This window comes from Neofelis nebulosa, chromosome 10 (genome assembly GCF_028018385.1).
Source record: "Neofelis nebulosa isolate mNeoNeb1 chromosome 10, mNeoNeb1.pri, whole genome shotgun sequence".
Lineage (NCBI taxonomy): Eukaryota > Metazoa > Chordata > Mammalia > Carnivora > Felidae > Neofelis > Neofelis nebulosa.
In genome coordinates, this window is record NC_080791.1 from 9801549 (window position 1) to 9824633 (window position 23085).

General features: G+C 41.6%; 2 protein-coding genes across 12 annotated transcripts in view; one reads left to right on the forward strand and one right to left on the reverse strand.

Annotated features, from left to right (window-relative positions):
• ALG9 (ALG9 alpha-1,2-mannosyltransferase) overlaps positions 1 to 23085 on the reverse strand; it is a 101630-nt gene that overhangs the window by 47121 nt on the left and 31424 nt on the right. For 8 of the 11 annotated variants that reach the window (XR_009250204.1, XM_058690242.1, XM_058690246.1 and 5 more), the window contains exons 10-13: positions 22616 to 22770; positions 19667 to 19796; positions 18935 to 19082; positions 17162 to 17291 (exon numbers count right to left, since the gene is read on the reverse strand). Coding sequence is in view for 10 of the 11 variants with exons in the window: in XM_058690242.1 (XP_058546225.1) it covers positions 17162 to 17291; positions 18935 to 19082; positions 19667 to 19796; positions 22616 to 22770 (563 nt within the window). In the remaining variant the exon portion in view is untranslated. Of the gene's footprint in view, positions 1 to 11861; positions 13134 to 13940; positions 14635 to 17161; positions 17292 to 18934; positions 19083 to 19666; positions 19797 to 22615; positions 22771 to 23085 lie in introns of those variants that run through there. The other 3 variants (XM_058690247.1, XM_058690251.1, XM_058690248.1) reach the window with 3 other exon arrangements.
• LOC131488427 (RAD51-associated protein 1-like) lies at positions 8624 to 10348 on the forward strand. Its single transcript, XM_058690266.1, is given in 1 exon segment — positions 8624 to 10348. A coding segment is annotated over 1 exon segment (1005 nt). The 5' UTR covers positions 8624 to 8718; the 3' UTR covers positions 9724 to 10348.

Sequence of the window (23085 nt, forward strand, 5' to 3'; positions counted from 1 at the left end):
CATCCATGTATACCTCTGATGACAAATGTCCAGTGAAAACCCAGACTTCCACCTTCACTAGACTGAAATCAAAGGCCTCTCCTCCTGGCCTGGATGGTACTGGAGAAGAATGAAGAATGGTCAAGACTTACAGACCTACTGGGCAGTAACAAGTCTCCTTTCTCTGCTATCCACCCTGTGGCATCCAGTGGCAACCACACAGGGAGCTTGGACTTCCCTTCTACCTATCAGTAATGAGGCACCTCTCCTCCCACATGCTGAGGTAGTATCAGAGAAGGCCTCGTGGAGTCAGAACTTTCACTACTGTCCCATGGTAACACCACCCATGGTGTCAATGGAGGCCACATGTAGGCAGTAACAAGGTACCCCTGCGCTCAGTCAAGGTGCTGTCAGTAGAGGCCTAGTAGTGACCCTGAACTGCTGCCACACAGCAGTAACATCTACCCTTGCCCACCCCCAATTATCAATGGAGACCAAGAAGGGAACCTGGATTTCCAACTCCATCTGGCAGTAACAAGGCAACCCCCCTTTCTTCCATTAGTGTTGGGTCAGAGGTCAGCTAAAATGGAAGACTTCAAGAAGAGCCAGAATTTCATAACACCCAAAATGTCCCGGTATCAATGAAAACTCATTCATCACAGTAACAACCAGGATGATCTCAACTCGCGTGACAAATGACACCAGATGCTGACACACAGAGAATAAAGATATTAGCATTATCTAACAAAGATTTTGAAGCATCCATGTTAAAAATGCTTCCATGAGCAATTACAAACATGTTTGAAACAAAACAGAAAGTCCCAGAAAAGAAATAGAAATAAAGAACCAAATGGAAATTTTAGAAATGAAAAGGACAAGAGCTGAAAAAAAAAAAGTTCAGAAGATGTGCTCAAAAGCAGAATGGAGAAATCAGAGCAAGGAACCAATGAACTGGAAAAGAGAATAAGGAAATTATACAATCTGAGTAACAGAAAGAAAAAAGGGCAGAAAAATAGAGTTCCAGGGACCTGTGGAGCTATGACAAAAGCTGGAACCTTCATGTCACCGAGTTCCAGAAGGAGAGGATAAAGAGGACAGGGCTGAGAGAACACTAGAAACAATAATGGCTGAAAGCTCCCCAAATCTGGAAAGATGCTCACACTCATGGAATCAAGAAGGTGGATGAATCCCAAACAGGATAAACTCAAAGAACCAGAGAAAAGTGACACCTTGAGTCTAGGGGAAAAATAAGTAGGATGACAGCAGATTTCTCATCAGAAACCATGGAGGCCAGAAAAAGGGGTACCAGATTGTTCGAGTAGTTAAAGAACAAACTGTCAACCCACAGTGCTATATCCAGAGGAAAAACATACCAAAAAATGGCACAAATTCTTAAAATAGAAATTATAAAAGAAGGAACTGTGGAAAATTAGGAAGGAAAAAAGAACAAAAGAATAAGGATATGGAATAAAACAACTGATTTTTCTTCTCAAGTTTTCTAAATTATTGTTTAAAGGTTGAAGCAAAAATTTTAACATGTTTTGATGCGGTTCACAACATACACAGAAGAAATATTTAAGACAGTTATAAACAGAGGTGGCTAAAGGGACGTAAAGAGACGGAAGATTTCTAACACTTCACCTAAACAGGTACAGCCAGTCAAGAAAATCGTTTGGCGGTTTCTTAACAACTGAAACCTCTATCTACCATATGATCCCAGCAATCACATTACTGGGCATTTATCCCAGAGAAATGAAAACGTATATCCACACAAAACCTGTGCACAAAGATTCACAAAAGCTTTATTTGTTAGAGCCAAACAACCGAAATGACTTATACCAGGTGAGTAGATAAACCAATTGCACTACGTCTATATCATGAAACACAACTCAGAAATGAGGAATGGATACACACAACTTGGATGGATCTCAAAGGCATCATACGCAAAGAAAAAAAACAAGGCAGTCTCAAAGGTTACACGCTACAGAATTGCATTTACATAAAATTCTCAAAATAGCAAAATCATAGAGATGGAAGACAAAGTAACCGTTGCCAGGGGTCAGGGATAGAGAAGGTAGCATGCAACTCTTATGGAATGGTACAAGAAGACTTTTGCGCCAGTAGAATAGTTCTGCCCCTTGATCCCAGTGGTGGAACATGAATCTATATACAGGTGATAAAGTGGCACAGAATCATACTAATTCCATGGTCTGTGAGTATACTCCACTTACGACGGGAGAAACTCGATAAGGGGTATATGTACCCTTCTCTGTAGGTTCTTTGTAACTTCCTGGGAATCTAAGTATTTCACAATAAGAAGTTTTTTAAATGAAAACAAAAAAAGCAGTAAGGAGCCTCAATATTTGGCAGGACGGTACAGGTGACTGGAACTGGTTAACTTGTGCCGCTAACAGAAGGGCCTTTCTCCAAACAAACTCAGACAATATGAACTAAAAAGCAAAAACATATAAAATCTTCGTGAAAACCTTTCACCATGAGAGGAGAAATGGAAAGGATGGAAAGCAGTGAGGAGACCTGAAGGAGAACAGAGACAACAGTAATCAGAAGAAGGTATTAATCTTGTTAATCTTGTTTTGTACACAACAAACTGCCAATCAGCCTTAACAGCAAAGGCTATAATATTACGGCAATCAACACGAACCTTTATTGTGGGCTGGCACCTTGGTAGGTAAACCTATTAGTTCTGTTCCTTACTAAGGGCAGGCAGAGAGAGCTATAGACATCCGGGTTTGGGGGCTTTAAGGATCTCATTAAAACAAGCAGCAGCAGAAGAGTTAAGTATTTCTTTCAGTCTGGGATCAGTTAATGAAGACTGACAAGGTTCATCAGGTAACATCTGTGCAGCGTTGGGCCCTGAGGGTGATCTGATAGAAAGGACACGATCCCTGTCCTTCCAGAGCTGGTAACCTAGTATCTTAAGAGGAAGATGCCTACATCTTGAAGAATGATAGTGCCTGAGTCCCAATTAGCCTAAAAGTTTAAATTATTATCAAGGTTTGGGGAGGCCTCTCTTGAAGACAATTCAATGAAGGGTTAAGTACTTTAAAGTTTTTTAAACCATCTGTTGTGTACACACCCTGTGTTCCATACAGTGGAGGTTTCCAACAGTAAAGACAAAGATGCAAACCCTTATCCTTAAATCAATATAGAATTTAACAGAGAACACAGTCATGTAAACATAGGAGAACAAGTGAAACAGGGAAATAAATGAAAAATGCTGTGCCCAATTAACTAAAATCTAGAAACCCCAAACCTCTTATCTTCCCCTAAACAGCCCATGTTCTTTTGTACTTCGATACTCGCAGATGCTATTCCCCGTGGCTAGAACATTTCCCCTTCCTCTGGCAGCGAGTTCCCAATCGCCTTCTGAGACCCAGCTCTCATAATGCCGCTGATCTGAAGCTGTCCCCAGACAAAGAGGCAGGAAGCCCTTCCTACTTTCTCTGTGTCCCTACTGCATATTATGGCACTCACAACACTGTTGAAAAACGTCTGAGAACAGTCTCTCCTGCTGGACTCTAAATTCACTTGTAGGTTTATCAAAATAATACATGTGCACAGTTCAACACTTACAGAGCACCAGCAGGTCATGAAAAACATCAGAACCCTCCCTGCTCCCACTTCCCAGAGGCAGCTATGCCCAAGGCCTCCAGTTTTTTCTCCTGGTAGCTTCCCCCCCCACCCCCCCCCCCCGTTATCAAGTAATAATACACAAGAACTTCTTTCCATACTTGAATACATTTTGGTAAGGGCCATTTCTCATCCATCCTGTCAGGTATACTTCCCCATGTCAGGTATTCTTCACCATGAAGCCAGATGTATCCTTCAGTTCTGGGGAATTTGCTCACCTTCCTTGACAATTTCCTCCACTTCATTTGTTCTCTCTGGACCTCCTATTAGCTAGATGCTGGCTCATCTTTCTCCCCTTTCCTATCATCTCTTTGGGTTTTGTTTTCTCCTATTAGGGTATGGACCACTCCTCCAACTAAATCTCCATTATTGTATTCTCAGCTTCTAGGAGCTCCTGTTTATTTTCTGATGGTTCTTCTTTCAAAGAAAATGGTCCCCAAACTTTTCTTTTTACCTATCAAGGAACACTGATTATAGAAGTTTAACATTTTTTTTGTTGTTGTTTCCTACACTGTTTTTCCCAATTCCTCCCTGTCCACCACCACCACAATTTTTTTCTTTTTCCTTGGTGGGGACTTCTCTTAAATGACAGGAGACTATGCTTCTTGTCACCTTTGTATTTTCAACACACAGTCAGGGACAATAAAACATTAAGTGGGCAGATGAACGAACCAATGGAGGAACAGAAGCAGCATTTAAAAATGACTATGAAACTGGGGCGCCTGGGTGGCTCAGTCGGTTGAGCGCCGACTTCGGCTCAGGTCACGATCTCGCGGTCCGTGAGTTCGAGCCCCGCATCGGGCCCCTGTGCTGACAGCTCAGAGCTCAGAGCCCGGAGCCTGTTTCGGATTCTGTGTCTCCCTCTCTCTGACCCTCCCCCATTCATGCTCTGTCTCTCTCTGTCTCAAAAATAAATAAACGTTAAAAAAAATTTAAAAAAATAAATAAATAAATAAATAAATAAATAAATAAATAAATAAATAAAAATGACTATGAAAAAGATACCAGAAGATTAGAGACTAATATTCTTGCACTGGTAAGACTGACAGATCGTCATCGTCTTAGGCCAGGGAGCCCAGGCCTGTGGGGAAGGCCCCCACCAACAGGCGGTATCTGGCACATTTACTGGATGGACAGGGCCTTCTGCACGAGCCTCAACAACAGGCAAACTTTTTAATTTTATTTGAAATTTCATTTAACTCCACACTGAGAGACCACCTCAGACTTGTCAAAGTGGCTAACATTAACAACTCAGGCAACAACAGATGTTGAGGATGCGGAGAGAGAGGATCTCTTCTGCACTGCTGGTGGAAATGCAAAATGGTGCAGCCACTCTGGAAAACAGCATGGAGGTTCCCCAAAAAACTGAAAATAGAACTGCCCTATGACCCAGCAATTGCACCACTAGGCATTTATCCAAACAGGTGTGCTGTTTCGAAGGGACACGTGCACCCCCACATTTATAGCAGCACTATCGACAAGAGCCAAAGTATGGAAAGAGCCCAAATGTGCATCAATGGATGAATGGTTAAAGATGTAGTATGTATATATACATGATGGAAGACTACTCGGCAATCAAAAAGAATGAAATCTTGCCATTTGCAACTACGTGGATGGAACTAGAGGGTATTATGGTAAGCAAAATTATTCAGAGAAAGACAAACATCATATGACCTCACTCACATGAGGACTTTGAGACAAAACAGATGAACATAAGGGAAGGGAAGCAAAAACAATATGTAAACAGGGAGGGGGATAGAACATAAGAGACTCTTAAATACAGAGAACAGAGGGTTGCTAGAGAGGTTTGTGGAAGGGGGATGTGTAAATGGGTAAGGGGTTTAAGGAATCTACTCCCGAAATCGTTGTACCATGTGCTAACTTGGATGTAAATTATAAATAAATTATACAAAGGAAAAAAAAAAGAATAAAAAGCATAACCACAAACTGCTCAAAAATAAAAAAAAAGAAAAAGAAAAAGAATTATTTAACTCTTTAACTCCCTTTCTGCCTGGAAGAATTTAACGTATTACTTCACAGTCTATTTGCCACAGCAGCATGCTGTCCTAATTCAAGGTTTAAAAAAACTTTTTCCTCATAGCTGATAGGTAAACTGCTTTTATTTATTTAAAAAAAAAATGCTTCAATGTTTATTTTTGAGAGACAGAGAGAGGAACAGAGCGCAAGTGGATGAAGGACAGAGAGAGAGGGAGACAGAATCCGAAACAGGCTCCAGGCTCTGAGCTGTCAGCACAGAGCCTGACGCAGGGCTTGAACCCACGGATGGTGAGACCGTGACCTGAGGCGAAGTCAGACGCCCAACCAACTGAGCCACCCAGGCGCCCCCACCTTTATTTCTTAAAAGCAATCTAGAACCAATTAGCAGCAGGAAAAGTAAAAGTGGTCTTAGATGTAACGATTGAAATAACGAAGAGGTCAGAAGGCTAAGAGGCAAAAATTACTGAATAGCAAATCTGTTTCCCAATTGACTTGAAGGTTATTCTTGTGCTCAGTTGGGAAACCCGAGGTCAACGGGACAGCATGCGGAGTGTTATCTGTAAAGCACACCAGAGATCTTGGTAGTTCCAAAGATTTGGTATTTATAGCCCCTATTAGGGCCTTTAAAAAAAAATGAAAGTAAACTATGACTCACTATAATATTTTTAAATGCATTTTTTAGAAGAATTCCCCTAGGGGCGCCTGGGTGGCGCAGTCGGTTAAGCGTCCGACTTCAGCCAGGTCACGATCTCGCGGTCCGTGAGTTTGAGCCCCGCGTCAGGCTCTGGGCTGATGGCTCGGAGCCTGGAGCCTGTTTCCGATTCTGTGTCTCCCTCTCTCTCTGCCCCTCCCCCGTTCATGCTCTGTCTCTCTCTGTCCCAAAAATAAATTAAAAAATGTTGAAAAAAAAAAAATTTAAAAAAAAAAAAAAAAGAAGAATTCCCCTATAATCCAACCACAAAAAAAAAAAAAAGAAAAAAAAAAAACCCCATCAACCTGTTTATGTCCCAGACCTTCTTTTCTACAGATAAGATTTTTCCTTATAAAATCTGGATCATACTGTATACAGACTGTTTCACTGTGATTATTTTTAGTTTGAGTTTTCTTGGTTGAAATCCCTGGTGACACTGAGTGGCTACTGCCCCTTAGGTCTAAGAGCCAGAATCAGACAGGATGGTTTCTTCTCTCAGTTTTGTCAATATCTCAAACTGCAAAATCTGAGCCCATGCTCCCTAACATCGTCTACAATTCAAAAACCAAGAGACTGGATTTAAATCTGCCTTCAAGTATAACCAAAAAGCTCATTTTTTTTTTGTTTCCTCAGATTTAATCATTCTTTCTTGCATCAAAAATAACAAAATTGTAGGGTGACATTAACACATGATCGTGAAACAAAAATGTGTTTCATTTCATTAGTCACAGGCTACATATCAACCAGCTGTTGAAGCTAAAAATATGCCTTAGTTTAAAATTTTGTAAAATACAGCATTTAAGACTCATTTTGAAAGAAATCTGACTTCTTTCAGTTTCTAAGAACCCACTAGAAGCTTTGGAGAAGAACAAATCAGCACCTCCAAAGCACAAGAAAAAAAAGGTGTATCGGGAAGGAATCCAAACTGATTTATTGACAATCATTAGCACATAGTTTACATCTTATTAATAAATCTATGTTAAGGATGACAATCCACCTCAGACATAAAAAATCTATGTATTCTCAAAGAAAGAAACCGACACAGACGTCACACCGGTAATAAAAGGTGTGCATTTTGCTGGGGTAGGAATGAGCTAAGGGGCACTGGGCACTAATACTCGCAGCTCTTCCTCATTAGTTGTAACAGAGACTCAGCCCAGGATGGGGCTGTGGAGGGATCTTTCCAACTCTCCAAACTCAGCAGCACACTCAGGTGGCATCACACGGCACAGTGTGCCCGTGACACACAGTCCTCCCCTTGGAAGCATTTGCAGACTTCCAGCTCTGCTCATCATCAGGTCCCATGGCCCAGGGATCATGCGTCAAGATAAGATCTGCCACCATTAAATATTAGATTATCAAACAGGCAATGGCATACTCTGAGGTAGCCACTGGATTTCAGGTGTAGTTACAGCAAATTGGAAACACATGTTCAACTATCCCAGGGGCCTTGGAAAGTTACCAAGTCACTTAAGAAATAAACATATACTTCACTCACTTCCTGAGAAGAACTACAAGCTCTTCTGACTCCCACACAGGGCTCTTGCCATTAAATCATCCAGCCAGCCATCAATATTCTCCCAGGGTATTTTCTTTTTAATAGGAGCCTGGAGGCCTAGGAGGATAGATTTGATAGGAAAAGATGACAGGTATCCTTCTGGCTTTCCATTTCTTCTTTTATAGTAACTCCCCTTCGGTTAAGTAGTTGTCACCTAAAGGCAGAGGCTGTTTTACAGTTTTGTCACCTCCCATCCTTGCTGAATGCATGTTTGACACCTGAAACTTTACGATGAAGAGTGAAAATGTACCGCACTGTAAAAAATGTCAACTTCCAGGTCAAAGTTTTTGGTCATTTAGTCACGAAAGATAGTGTCAAGTTTACTTTTCTAAATGTCAACATAATAGACTAGGGAATTAATTTTCAAGAAGCATTTTGAACAGCTTTCACTTAAATTATTAGTCATACCAACCTCACTCTGCTGCACCTATTAGAGCAATCTGAATTTGCTCTTTCGACACTCAGGCGGGTAACAGTTCACAAGGATATCTATAAGAATTTATTTTCTCCTGCAGTTAAGGACTTCCCATTCTTAGAGCAGGGGGTGGGGACAGGGGCACCTGGGTGGCTCAGTCGGTTAAGCATCTGACTCTTGGTTTCAGCTCAGGCCATGATTTCATGGTGGTTTGTGAGTTTGAGCACAGAGCCTGCTTCAGATTCTCTTTGTCCCTCTCTCTCCCCTCCCCCACTTATACACTTCTCGTTCTCAAAATAAATAAACTTTAAGGAAAAAAAAAGGAGGAGGGGAGAGCTCTAGTGTCTGGTTTTGGGCGGGAATTGAAACAGCCACTGCTGCCAACAAGAACTTGAAAGCTGCAAACTTTCAGCCTTGGAGGGGGCCATGGTGCGGCCTGTGAGGCATAAGAAATCGGTCAATTACTCACAGTTTGAGGACTCTGACAGTGATGATGACTTTATTTCTGCAACTGCACCTTTAAATAAAAAACCCAGAACACCACCAAAGGAGTTAAAACTAGAAACAAGGAAACCTAAACTGAAGAATCTCCAGAAAGAAGATATCCCATTGCAAGAGAAAACCCCTAAAAAAAGGATGGCTTTAGATGACAAGCTCTACCAGCGAGACTTAGAAGTCGCACTTGCTTTATCAGTGAAGGAACTTCCAACAGTCACCACTGATGCGGAAGAGGCTCAAGATAAAAGCACTGAAAAGTGAAACAGTCGTGAAAGTGAAACAATGAGTAAGGCCCCTCATATCTCCAATAGCAGTGTAGCCAGCGATTATTTAGATTTGGATAAGATTACTGAGGAAGATGATTTTCCTGGTGTTCAAGGGAAAAGAAAAGCAGCATCAAAGGCTATGGTACAACAGAGGAAGATTCTTCTGGAAGGCAGTGATGGCGATAGTGCTAATGACTCTGAACCAGACTTTGCAACTGGTGAAGAGTCCGAGGATGACTCTGATTTTAGTGAGAGTGAAGATAATGATGAAGACTTCACTGTGAGAAAAAATAAAGTGAAAGAAATTAAAAAGAAAGAAGTGAAGGTCAAATCCCCAGTTGAAAAGAAGGAGAAGAAACCTAAATCCAAATGTAATACTTTGGTGACTTCAGGAGACTCTGCTCCAGCTTCTGTGAAATCAGAACTTCAGCCTTCACCAAAAAAGGTTTCTGGTTCTTCGGAGGTCACTAGGAAACCATTACAGATACGCAGTCCTTTGGCTGAAAACAAAAAACCTAAGTGGGTCCCACCAGCGATGTCCGGAAGCAGCAGCATCAGGAGCCCACTGGCAGGCGTGTCTGTTAAGTCTCCAAATCAGAGTCTCCGCCTGGGTTTGTCCAGATTAGCACGAGTTAAACCTTTGCATCCAAATGCCGCTAGTAGCTGAGTGTGTTAGTAAACACATGTTTGATTAAGAGAATCACAGTTTTACAAGTGTGTTTATATTTGATTTGTGTTTGTATTTAAGGAGGGTATCTTAAGATAAAGGAATCCTTTAATGTCCTATAAATTGCCTCTACCCATTCCATGATGATATTCTCTGAAGCTATTCAAGATTTCAATAAGGGGTTTATCAGAATTATCTTGTAATGCCCTTTCCTTCTGGAGAATGTGTTCTATTTTTCCTGTGTATAATAAGTCATTGTCATTCAGTGGTTGTCAGTTTGACATGGAGAAAGTCCATGTTGCATGCTATTCTTTTCTAGAAACATGATGCTCCTTTCCAGCTTTGTGTAATTTATGGCACCTTAACTGTAACTATTCAGAGTTTAAAAGGAAACATTCCCACTTTTTCCAGGAGTCATTTCTGAAATCTTACTTAAGCTACATTATCAGTTTAATTGCAAAAATGTTTCATATTTTAGTCAAATACTAAGAATTCAGAATTCATTTACCCATTAAAATGGTTGCTATAATGACCTGTCTCCTACTCAGAAGTAGATGTTTATTGTATAGCAAATAGAATTTCATGACATTTTATGAAGTTCTCATCAAAGCCTTTAATAAAAGTGAAAAAGTTAAAAAAAAAAAAAAAAGGAGGAGGAAGGATGAGAAAAAGATGACAGAGAAAAGAAAAGGGAGTGGGGACCCTGATGATATCTACAGATAAATAGAGTAACTGCTACTTAAAACACCCGCTCCAGAAGCTTAAAGTAACTTCTTAAAAAATTCCTGCTCTGCTATTTACAGTCTATTCAATCCTGTTACATGGAAGAATGATCAGCTATTACGTGCAAACATATACTCAAATGATATACCATATGACATAAACCACAAGCGGCTTTGGAAGTAAGAGGACGGGTTCAGAGCATACTGGGGAGTCTTAAGTGTAGCTAGCCTCTTACACTCGGACCAACCTTTGTCAGTTGACAACCCCTCTGAGCACATCACGGACTCTATGGTACATCGAGTTCCCTTCCAAATTCGTAATTCTTTCTACTGGTTAAAGGGAAAAGCAGGGAGTAACAAAATAAGGAAAGCTTTGACTGAATATACAGTCAATTCTGTCGTAACACTTGTTTTGAAAATGCAAATCTGTTCCAACACAACAGATATATTAGGAAACAGTTGGACCATAATTCATTCTTTGCTTTTGCTCATGTGGCATTTCATCTATGAGAAACACGAGGTGAATCCAGAAAACCACAGTCGGCTGAACTAAGGGTAGCAGGAGGATGCCAAGTGCACGCGAGCACACCCCACTGTCCCCCAGCTTCTGGGGTGCACCATACACTCCAAGCCACATGCACCTGTATCTGGGGTTAGGACTTTCTGTCCTATTGCAGAGCACCCTTTCCCTGCTGCACAAGCAGCAACCCTTCCAGCACCACAGCCACAAGCAAACTTCAGGTCTTTTTCAGGGTCAACTCCCACATGCTTGTAGTACTTAGGGACTTGTAGCTGCTTAACATATGTGAAACTGTGCTACCATTTTTATACGCTCCGTTCTCTTTTTTTTATGTGTCACAAAGTTTTTGAGTACTGTGTCTCTCTAATCCCAGTTTTCTCATAAGCCTTGTGGGTTTGTTTGTGGTTTTTTTTTCCTCTTTTTAGCAACTCTGTGTCATGTTAGAGTCAAACTGACTGTATCACTGTCTGGGGAAAAGTCATCAATGAACACTTGCATTTTTTTTTTTTTTTAAGATAACAGATGGACAAGCTTCCTACAAGGCTGCTTATGCATTAAGTTAAAAATCAGCAAAGTCTCAGTTCTCTGCTGTACAGGTGTTGGTTACTCCTGTAGCTCCCACATTAGGTATCATATTTGTAGTCAGAAGGAAAGCGTTCTCCTTGAAATAGCCAACAAAAAACTGGTGTGTAAAGTAATAAAGAGAAGACACTAAAAGAATCTTTTTTTAATATGAAATTTATTGTCAAATTGGTTTCTATACAACACCCAGTGCTCATCCCAACAGCTGCCCTCCTCAATGCCCATCACCCACTTTCCCCTCCCTCCTACCCCCCATCAACCCTCAGTTTATTCTCAGTTTTTAAGAGTCTCTTATGGTTTGCCTCCCTCCCTTTTATTTTTTCCCCTTCCCCTCCCCCATGGTCTTCTGTTAAGTTTTTCAGGATCCACATAAGAATGAAAACATATGGTATCTTTCTCTGTATGACTTATTTCACTTAGCATAACACTCTCCAGTTCCATCCACGTTGCTACAAAGGGTCATATTTCATTCTTTCTCATTGCCATGTAGTACTCCATTGTGTATATAAACCATAATGTCTTTATCCATTCATCAGTTGATGGACATTTAGGCTCTTTCCATAATTTGGCTACTGGTGAAAGTGCTGCTATAAACATTGGGGTACAAGTGCCTCTATGCATCAGCACTCATGTATCCCTTGGGTAAATACCTAAGAGTGCTATTACTGGGTCATAGGGTAGATCTATTTTTTAATTTTTTGAGCAACCTCCACACTGTTTCCAGAGTGGCTGCACCAGTTTGCATTCCTACTAACAGTGCAAGAAGGTTCTCGTTTCTCCACATCCTCTCCAGCATCTATAGTCTCCTGATTTGTTTATTTTAGCCACTCTGACTGGCATGAGGTGGTATCTGAGTGTGGTTTTGATTTGTATTTCCCTGATGAGGAGCGATGTGGAGCATCTTTTCATGTGCCTGTTGGCCATCTGGATGTCTTCTTTAGAGAACTGTCTATTCATGTCTTCTGCCCATTTCTTTACTGGATTATTTGTTTTTTGGGTGTGCAATTTGGTGAGCTCTTTATAGATTTTGGATACTAGCCCTTTGTCCAATATGTCATTTGCAAATATCTTTTCCTGTTCCATTGGTTGCCTTTTAGTTTTGTTGATTGTTTCCTTTGCAGTGCAGAAGCTTTTTATCTTCATGAGGTCCCAATAGTTCATTTTGGCTTTTAATTCCCTTGCCTTTGGAGATATGTCAAGTAAGAATTTGCTGCGGCTGAGGTCAGAGAGGTTTTTTCCTGCTTTCTCCTCTAGAGTTTGAATGGTTTCCTGTCTCACATCCAGGTCCTTTATCCATTTTGAGTTTATTTTTGTGAATGGCTTAAGAAAGCGGTCTAGTTTCATTCTTCTGCATGTTGCTGTCCAGTTCTCCCAGCACCATTTGTTAAATAGACTGTCTTTTTCCCATTGGATATTCTTTCCTGCTTTGTCAAAGACTAGTTGGCCATACTTCTGTGGGTCAATTCTGGAGTCTCTATTCTATTCCATTGGTCTATGTGTTCTGTTGTTGTGCCATAAATGTATCTTCTCAATTCAGAGCTTGATTCTGGAAGAAGATGTGGCATGTACCAGTCTAAGAATGCCACCTATTTGATAATGAGATATTCAAAAGCTATTCGATACCTATTATGAAAGAATATGGAGCAAAAAATATTTCTGCAATATAGTTCTAACAGTGTGTTACAAACCACAGAGCCTTGACACTCTTATTCTTGATAAACTCAGAGGTAAAGGAGAATAGCAAACTAAAGGAAGTCATGCATGTCTCCTAGTTTCCATGCAGACTAGAAACAGGAGACAGACCCAATCACTTAGCACTGACGGGGAAGGCTGGATAAAATCTGTCACTCAGAGCCAACAGGCATGCTATTTACCATGCTCAGGAAAGACAGGGACCATAATTATTTTGCCTTCTTCAAAGAACCTTAACTTAAAGCCAGGATTGATAACAGAAGTCACAAAAGTTAACATAGTACAGCACGTGCTTCTTTACACTGGGCCAAGTTATTTGGCCATTGTAGACATGATCCTGGTACCTTTTTTTTTTTTTTTTTATTAATGTGTATTTATTTTTAAGAAAGAGAAAGCATGTGTGCATGCATCTGAGAAGGGGACGGGCAGATGAAGAGACACAGAATCCCAAGCAGGCTCTACACAGTCAGCACAAAGCCCGAGGTGGGGCTCAATCCCACAATAGAACCGTGAGATCATGACCTGGGCCAAATTCAAGAGTCAGACGGTTAACTGACTGAACCAGCCAGGCACTCTCCCTGGCACCATTCTTAAACTACAACATTAACACTTAAAAAAATAATTGACCTTTTATACACACACACATACACACACCCATATACTCAAGGGAAAAAAGTGAAAGGGAAAAAAAAACACCAAAGTGCTACCACTGGTTTAATATTTGGGTAATAAGATTATATAGGACTTTTTTATTCATAGCTTTCATTATTTTATACAATGAACATATTTTACTTTTATCACCAGAGGAAAACCACTACCTTTTTAAATAGCTGACTGGAAGACACAAATCCCTGACCATTGCTGACAAAGATTTCACAGTAGGCCATCCAATGTCTCTTCTACTTTCTACAGGGTGAAAGGTGAGCAGCCCTGGATTTGGAGGCCACTTGCCCTACCATGTAAGAAATGTCAGAAAGAACTTTGCAGAAAACTCTCCAACACAGGCAGGCGGGTGAGCACAATGGAAGACATTACACACTCGTAGATCTGACTTGTTCGTCCCTGTTTTTATCAGACAGTATTTTGGTGACTCCCAAAGGTATTCTGAAAAATCTTTGCTTTTTAGATAAAGATAACATAGAGCCACTCAAGTGAATTTAACAGCATCTGGTAGCACAGAACACGGAAGTATGACCTAACCAAAGAAACTCAGGGACCAAAGCCCAAGAAGTGTGCAAAAGGCCCCTGCAGATTTTCTAGCAGGCTCTCTCTCCACATCACTGTCACAGTGATGAGGAATGTTCATTTCTCCACTCGGAAAGCAGGCACAGCACTACCCCAGAGGCTGTGGTGAACACAGAAAAAAACCAGGGCTCTCCTCACAGCATGCACAGGCTGATGGGGAAAGACAGGACACAGATATCAGAAATACGTAACATAAGACAAAATTAAATGGCTAAATGAATGGTACAGATAAGTATTTAAGGCATTTAAAGGAGCACAGCTCAGCTTCAACAGCTAGGAAAGGCTACCTCCTAAGGCAGAAGGAGGGAGACGAAGGAGGGAGACGAAGGAGGGAGACGAAGGAGGGAGACGAAGGAGGGAGACGAAGGAGGGAGACGAAGGAGGGAGACGAAGGAGGGAGACGAAGGAGGGAGACGAAGGAGGGAGACGAAGGAGGGAGACGAAGGAGGGAGACGAAGGAGGGAGACGAAGGAGGGAGACGAAGGAGGGAGACGAAGGAGGGAGACGAAGGAGGGAGACGAAGGAGGGAGACGAAGGAGGGAGACGAAGGAGGGAGACGAAGGAGGGAGACGAAGGAGGGAGACGAAGGAGGGAGACGAAGGAGGGAGACGAAGGAGGGAGACGAAGGAGGGAGACGAAGGAGGGAGACGAAGGAGGGAGACGAAGGAGGGAGACGAAGGAGGGAGACGAAGGAGGGAGACGAAGGAGGGAGACGAAGGAGGGAGACGAAGGAGGGAGACGAAGGAGGGAGACGAAGGAGGGAGACGAAGGAGGGAGACGAAGGAGGGAGACGAAGGAGGGAGACGAAGGAGGGAGACGAAGGAGGGAGACGAAGGAGGGAGACGAAGGAGGGAGACGAAGGAGGGAGACGAAGGAGGGAGACGAAGGAGGGAGACGAAGGAGGGAGACGAAGGAGGGAGACGAAGGAGGGAGACGAAGGAGGGAGACGAAGGAGGGAGACGAAGGAGGGAGACGAAGGAGGGAGACGAAGGAGGGAGACGAAGGAGGGAGACGAAGGAGGGAGACGAAGGAGGGAGACGAAGGAGGGAGACGAAGGAGGGAGACAAAGGAGGGAGACAAAGGAGGGAGACAAAGGTGGTCCAGGCGTGGTCACCAAAAGAAGCAAAGTCACTGGGATGGAAAAGGTAATGTGAGTGTGAGTGGACAAAAATCAGGTTGGAGAACAAGAGAAGTAAGGATGGACGGAGAGATTGAGGCTGATTATAAAACCTCTTTAGGGTTCCCTTACCTCTAATCCATGTGATATATACCATTATCAGATAAAGAACATTTGGGGGAAATCCCATGTACCAGATACTACGCTAAATATGACAGATATAGTATCTCATTATAATCATCCAAAGTGAGCGTCATTATTCTCATTTTACAGATAGAAACTGATATTAGTTGAACAGAGAAGTTAACCAATTTGCCCAAGGTCACCAAGGTAAAGAGACCTGGGATTTGAACTCAGGCCTACCTGACTCCAAAGTCCATGCTCCTTTTTACTACTAGCTCTGTGTTACTTCTTCCTAAAACATAGCTACGACAACCTCACGCTCAATCTGTATCTTTCTCCCATCATGCTGTACATGCCTAGCCTCCTGACTACCCAGTTTCCTCATGGGGAGTCCCTACGCATCAAAGCCTGCTGTCGGGACAGTATGCGCAGCTAAAACAAAAGTGACCAACAACAGTTTACCCCATCCCGGGCTATCTTCAATGCTACAGAAATCAGAGACTCAAGTTATAGAGAAAGCTCTAAAATCAACCACTCAGTGGAATAAAGATCTCACCTTCTGAGAGGGCCAGGCCATTGTATTGTACAACGGCAGCCTCCACAGCTTATGGCTACAAGGCCCGCAGTAAGAATCTCATTGCTCGGCCCTGAAGGTCTCTGTCTGGGAGTTGAAAGGCCACAGGAGCACTTCACAATACCACAAGCCCCCATCATTTCACATAATAAGTACATGGGAAAACCTAAACAAAACGTATTTGTCATCTACCATTCAATGTTTCTTTAAAAGACAGATTGCCAAAAAAAAAAAAAAGTGTTTTCTAGTAATTCTATAAAATATTCTTCTACTGTCTCTGGGAACCAGGAGCATTACTGCTCTTACCTTTTCTACCATGAACGATTTTACAAGTATCAATGACGCAAATGTCCTCTCTCAAAGGAGCTGAAATAAAACCACATGGGATATTGGAGTATGTGACGATGAGTGGGGAAAAGGGCACAATCCTGACAGGGAGCGCTCCACGTGCTCACCATGAACACAGCCTGCACTCATGACTACCCATTTGCTAAAACCAGAATGCACTAGCAGTTAAGTCAAAGGTCTACTGAGAATTTGAAAGCTCCCCACCGAATATTTTAATAGGCCAGGGAATGATGAGAGTTTCAGAACGCGTTTCAACATGATGATTCGAATTCAACACAAGAAACTTTCTAGACTGGCTTAGAAAATACACTGCACTACATGTTTCACATAGAAAGCAAAAGGAAATTTTAAAATAAAAGTGCTATTATTCTTTCTATACAAACCCATTACATCTCTTACCCTGAAGGAATCACTTTCTAAGACATTCCCATTTCATCAATGCTCTAACATGTATGCCAACAGATTTTAGGGGTAGAACTTTGTTCAAAGTAGTAATGGGAGAATGTTGCCCTTACGTATCTGGATGGCTCCTCCAGGTTCTGGTCATTCATGTCAGTAGGAACAATCCGGGTGGCCAGTGGTCCCTCGGCAAAAGGTTTTGGTAACTGGCCCCTGAACTCTGATGGAATGAACTGAAGCTGCCAACTGTCAGAAACACAAATAAGACAGAGTAAGGAAAACACAGGGGGCCCATATTGCCAAATGTACTTGAAATAAACAAGCCCCCCCCAAAATTCATGTGAAAAACATTTCACTTGGAAAAAATATATTTCTGCTAAAACCTCGATCCACCAGGGAGCAGAGAGGCAGAGGTCGTAACTCAGTCCAACATCGTTGAGAAACTTTCATCGAGAAGTCTCTCGATCAATGTCACCAACTCTTGGCAGTAAAATTTGCAACCAAACGGTCATACCACCAAACATCGGAGAACCATGCCAGTCTGTCGCCAATTACCACATGATCAGAGGCATTTACCAAAATTAAAGCAAATTCATCAAATAGGAAAAGAGTAAGATGTAAGAACACACCATGGGAGACGTACTTTGTTCCTGAGCAACTGTCAAAAGTATCTTTAGTTAGGAAACTATTTCAAATATAAAAGGCAAAGGCTAAAGTTAATACTTAAAACCATTTTCCTTGAATCATTAGTGACGGATACTAGATCTGCACTACACACAAAATACCTCCACCGGCTAAGCCGCATCAGGACTCATCTTTTTTTTTTTTTTTTTTTTTTTTAATTTTTTTTTTTTAACGTTTATTTATTTTTGAGACAGAGAGAGACAGAGCATGAACGGGGGAGGGTCAGAGAGAGGGAGACACAGAATCCGAAACAGGCTCCAGGCTCCGAGCTGTCAGCACAGAGCCCGACGCGGGGCTCGAACTCACGGACCGCGAGATCATGACCTGAGCCGAAGTCGGACGCTCAACCGACTGAGCCACCCAGGCGCCCCAACATCAGGACTCATCTTAACCTGACTTCCCTTTTCCGTAAATAGAACTTTCTCTGTCCACATGAAGCCAACACAAGGAACTCCACAGTCTATGCTATCATCCAACAACAGCATAAAGGTACAGATATCTTAACCACAGCTTTCCCCACTGTCCATATTTTGGTAAAGAACTTACACCGTTATTGGATGACCAACATTTCTTCTTCAAAAATATCCTTTTAGCCTGAGTTTCTGGACCACTTTTGGCAATCGATTAGTATCAGATGATAGAAATTTAAATATGAATCCTGAGAAAGAGCCACTAGCAGGAGTCTAGGTTCCAGAGTGTTTTTAGAAGTTCCCAGATGGGGGCGCCTGGGTGGCGCAGTCGGTTAAGCGGCCGACTTCAGCCAGGTCACGATCTCGCGGTCCGTGAGTTCGAGCCCCGCGTCGGGCTCTGTGCTGACAGCTCGGAGCCTGGAGCCTGTTTCGGATTCTGTGTCTCCCTCTCTCTCTGCCCCTCCCCCGTTCATGCTTTGTCTCTCTCTGTCCCAAAAATAAATAAAAAACGTTGAAAAAAAAAAAAAATTAAAATAAAAAAAAAAAAAAAAAAAAAAAGAAGTTCCCAGATGTCTATAGTCACAGGTAGTGCAGGGTGCATAGCCGGACACAGTGCTCACTCTACTGGACACAGGAAATGGTCGCACAGTGCAGACCTCACAGCTCGGAAGTGGCCCGTTGTTCAAAAACTTTTTGTGAAAACCCCAAAATGAAAGTAAACTTAGGGAGACTTTGCCACAGAATTGCTATTTTTACTCCTGGATTTAAAACCTTGGGGATTTAGAAACAACTTACTTATCAGGCAGAAGGAAGCTACTGGGAAATCGATACCACTCCTTCCCTACACAGACATTCACAGGCCTGCCTTCTGGGACAGTGTGGATGGTTGGGTCCGTGGCAATTCGGTAAAATTCTGGATACAAATCAAGGGGCCCATGATACCCTGGAAGGGAGAAAGGTTTGTGAAAGCTGAAGACATGTAAGATGAGAGTCTAACATTTAATCATGATGCATGTTAATGTCCCACTGTAATCCATGTGTAATTTAAGAGTGTGAAGGCCCCCAGCAATGGCAGCAAGAAGAGAAACTGTTTTACCAAATATAATTTGCTTTCTTGCCCTTCTGTACACCCTTCCGCCTTTTTCACTTCTGTTCTTTGAGCACATTTTAATCTTGTGGACCCAAATAATGACTATAGGAAGAGTATTATCATGGGAATTGAGACCCAAATTTGCTTCCTATGTTGAAGGCTTCTTTAATTCATTCCTCAAAATGAAAAAGCATCCTCTAAAAAGTAAAATTAAAAAACACAACAATAGAAAAAAAGCTTTTATAGTTAATCACTGCGAAAGGAATTGTCAATCTTCTCTTTAATCTTAGATAAGTCACAGCCCAATCACAAATGAAGCCCATAGGCTCTCTTTATAGGAAAGTCCTCCTCCCAGCTAACGCTGAAGTGTAATAATCACACACAGAGCAAAACCCAAGGTGAAGTGCCTTGCGAGCGTGGGCACTGTGTGCCTCTACCTTTGAACAGTGCCACAGAGCGGGAAAAGGACAGGAGCCCGAACAGGAAGAGCGTTCCTGACGCCAGCCAGTTTGACGTCACAGTGTAATGCTCCAGACGGTATCGCTGAAACACGAAGTGGTAACATTTCTAGAAGGAAAGAAAACTGTATTGAAAAAAAAAAAAAAAAACTTTCATAATATACAGAACACTATCATAAAACATCCTAACACCAAGAAGAGAAGAAGCAGCCAAAGAGGTTCCATCAAGGGTCTGAGCATTTGCCAACGGTGAGTGCCCACTCCAAATTCGAAGATGAAAGCAAGCTCTGTTTAAATTATCTACGGGTCAGCCCAACCAGAGGAATTCTCACCAGCTTCACAGGAAAAGTATATAGACATCTCTCTAGTGCTTAGAAAGTCCTAATAATTTGTTTTTTTAATACTTAAATGAAAGTGCTGTTGTGCCTGGCTGGCTCAGTTGGTACAGCATGAAACTTTTGATCCCAGAGTCATGAGGGCAGGTCCACACTGGGTGTGGAGCCGGCTTAAAAAACATTTTTTTTTTAATGTTGATTTATTTTTGAGACAGAGACAAAGAGAGAGAGAGAGCGCGTGAGCAGGGAGAAGCAAAGAGAGAGGGAGACACAAAATACGAAGCAGGCTCCAAGCTCCGAGCTGTCAGCACAGAGCCCAACACGGGGCTCGAACTCACAAACTGTGAGATCATGACCTGAGCTGAAGTCGGACACTCAACCGACGGAACCACCCAGGTGCCCCAAAAGACATTTTTTTTAATAAATAAAAACAAAAGTGCTTTTTAGCAGTTTGCTTTGATATATGCAGTATCTCTATTTTGATGTAACAAGTATTAATCTTTACTCTCCTCCACTGACAAGCTTTCATCAAAGTTTTTGGTATCAAGAAAATGTCTCATGACCAAACAAAAGAATTCCTCTCATAGAACATCAGGAAAATGCTGTTAATTATCTGAACTATTTTACAAACTAGATGAATATTATTACAATATATACATGTATGCATGAGTTCTACAGTCTGAGTACCTTCCCATTAGATTTATTGCTTTCTTTCCCTCCTAGACTAGAACTACTTTTGGGAAGCAATTTTATAATCTATTACAAATATTGCCATCTATAGCTATTGCCATCAATAAATATATTGCCAATAAATCTATTGCCATCAGTGGGTTTGAACTCCTTTCATATTTTAAAGAATCTGTCCTAAGGAAACAATCCATATACCTCAAGAAAGATATTCATCCTAACATTATTTATAATCCTGAAATAAATAAGCAACTTAAACCTACCATAAATTATATATCTAATCATAGATATAAGTTCAGTAGTTTACACATACAATAATGTTATGTATTATGCCAAATTGAGAACATACTCCTATTCAAATAATGGGTATAGATTTGGCAACACTGAAAATGATATGTAGTTGTATTAAAAGACATATTAAGTTAGAGGTCAGATTATAACCATCAATCAAGTCTGGTACACGATAGGCAAATATGCTGGAAGGTGGTTTTGTTATGATAGTAGGGCTAACTTAGACAGTGATTTTAAACAATTAAAACTTTATTATCTGCAATAAAGTGCAATTACATTTATAATTAAAATTATTTCTTAAAACTATAAACCTAACATGAATGAGCCTTAAAAACATGATGCCGATGGGACGCCCAGGTAGCTCAGTTGGTTAAGTGTCCGACTTCGGCTCAAGGCACCATCTTGCCATTCCCAAGTTGGAGACCCGAATTGGGCTCTGTGCTGGCAGCTCAGAGTTTGAAGCCTGCTTCAGATTCTGTGTCTTCCTCTCTCCCTATGCCCCTCCCCCACTTGTGCTCTGTCTACATCTCTCAAAAAATAAACATTTAAAAAAAAAAAAAAAAAAAACATGAGGCTAACTGAAAACAGCCAGTCATGAGGACCATGTATTTTAGGACTCCATGGGCAAATCTTCAGAGACAGAAAGTAGACTAGCGGTTGCTTATAGCTGGGGAGATATGACAGCTAAGGGGTACAGAGCTTTTGAGATGATAAAAATGCTCTAAAATTGACTGTGGTGATGGTTACACAGACTTGTGGCTGTACTAAAAACCATTTAATTCTACGCTTTTTAAATGGGTAAATCATATGGTTTGTGAATTATAGCGCTATTGAAGTGTTAAGGAAAAAAATGCTTCCCTAATTACTCTTTTCTGCCAATTGCAAATGGTAGCAGAGGTCAAAAAGAAGCCTGGAGGGGCGCCTGGGAGGCTCAGTCAGTTAAGCATCTGACTCTGGATTTCGGTTCAGGTCATGATCTCACGGTTCAGTACGTGGGCTCAAGCCCCGCATCAGGCTCCGCACTAACAGTGGGATCCTCTGTCTCCCTCTCTCTCTGCCCCTCCCTCAGTCATGAAATGAATAAACTTAAAAAAATAAAGAGAGAGAGAGACAGCCTGGAGACTTCTGAGACCACAAATACAGATACATCCAAGATAAATTCTGAAAAGGAATTGACCTGGGCAGGTTTTAAGCCAGAATTACAAAGTGTCCCATATTGCTAACTGCCTGATGTTATCCCAACACTTGAGCAAGTTTTAATCTGATCTCATAGCTAAGGAGCAGACGTTCCATTATTTCTGCCATGGCGCCACCATCTTGTGGTAGGCCTATACAAAGATCTAACCAAATTCCTTTAATAGCAAGTGGATTCTGGTTGGCAGTAGAAAGAAATTAACACACCAGTTAACAGTGCAAATATGTAATCAGCCTAAGAGTATGATCAACAGCCAAGCAAGCAATACATAAACAATGGTAGTTACTTTAATATGTGTATCAGGTTTATTGTATGGATAAAGTATCTTGGGGGAAGCATACTGTAATTTGCCTTTAAGCTTTATGACCAATTTAACAAGTGAAACAGAACGAAACAAATGTACATTTCCCTCAAACTCACCTGAAGTGCAGAAAGGGCCACAGCACCACAGAGACATATAAGTGGATACACAGGGAAAAGAAATCTCTCCTCTTTGTGAGGCTGGATGAAGAAAATTATAAACCAAATATACATTGGAGCCAAGGTAAGCCAATACGGGTGGCCTAAATTCTGAACTGTAAGACACAGAAAAAGATCCACCTTTCACCATGTTAGAATAAAACAACACATTTAGTTTCAGTGTTCTCTCGATCTCAGATGGGAATACACCCTATGTGTATGGCACCCCATAAAATGTTTCAGCTTTTATATTCATACTTTCTCTGATGCAATAAACGGGTCCAGTAGAAAAAAGGTATATACTCCTGAGCTCCCCCAAGAAAGCCAGCCTCTAATGTGAGTCACAATACTGGACTTGGCTGGAACACAAATCAAAGTCAAGGGACTGGGTAATAAATCTTAATATATTGGATAAAGAAGAAAAGCCTTCT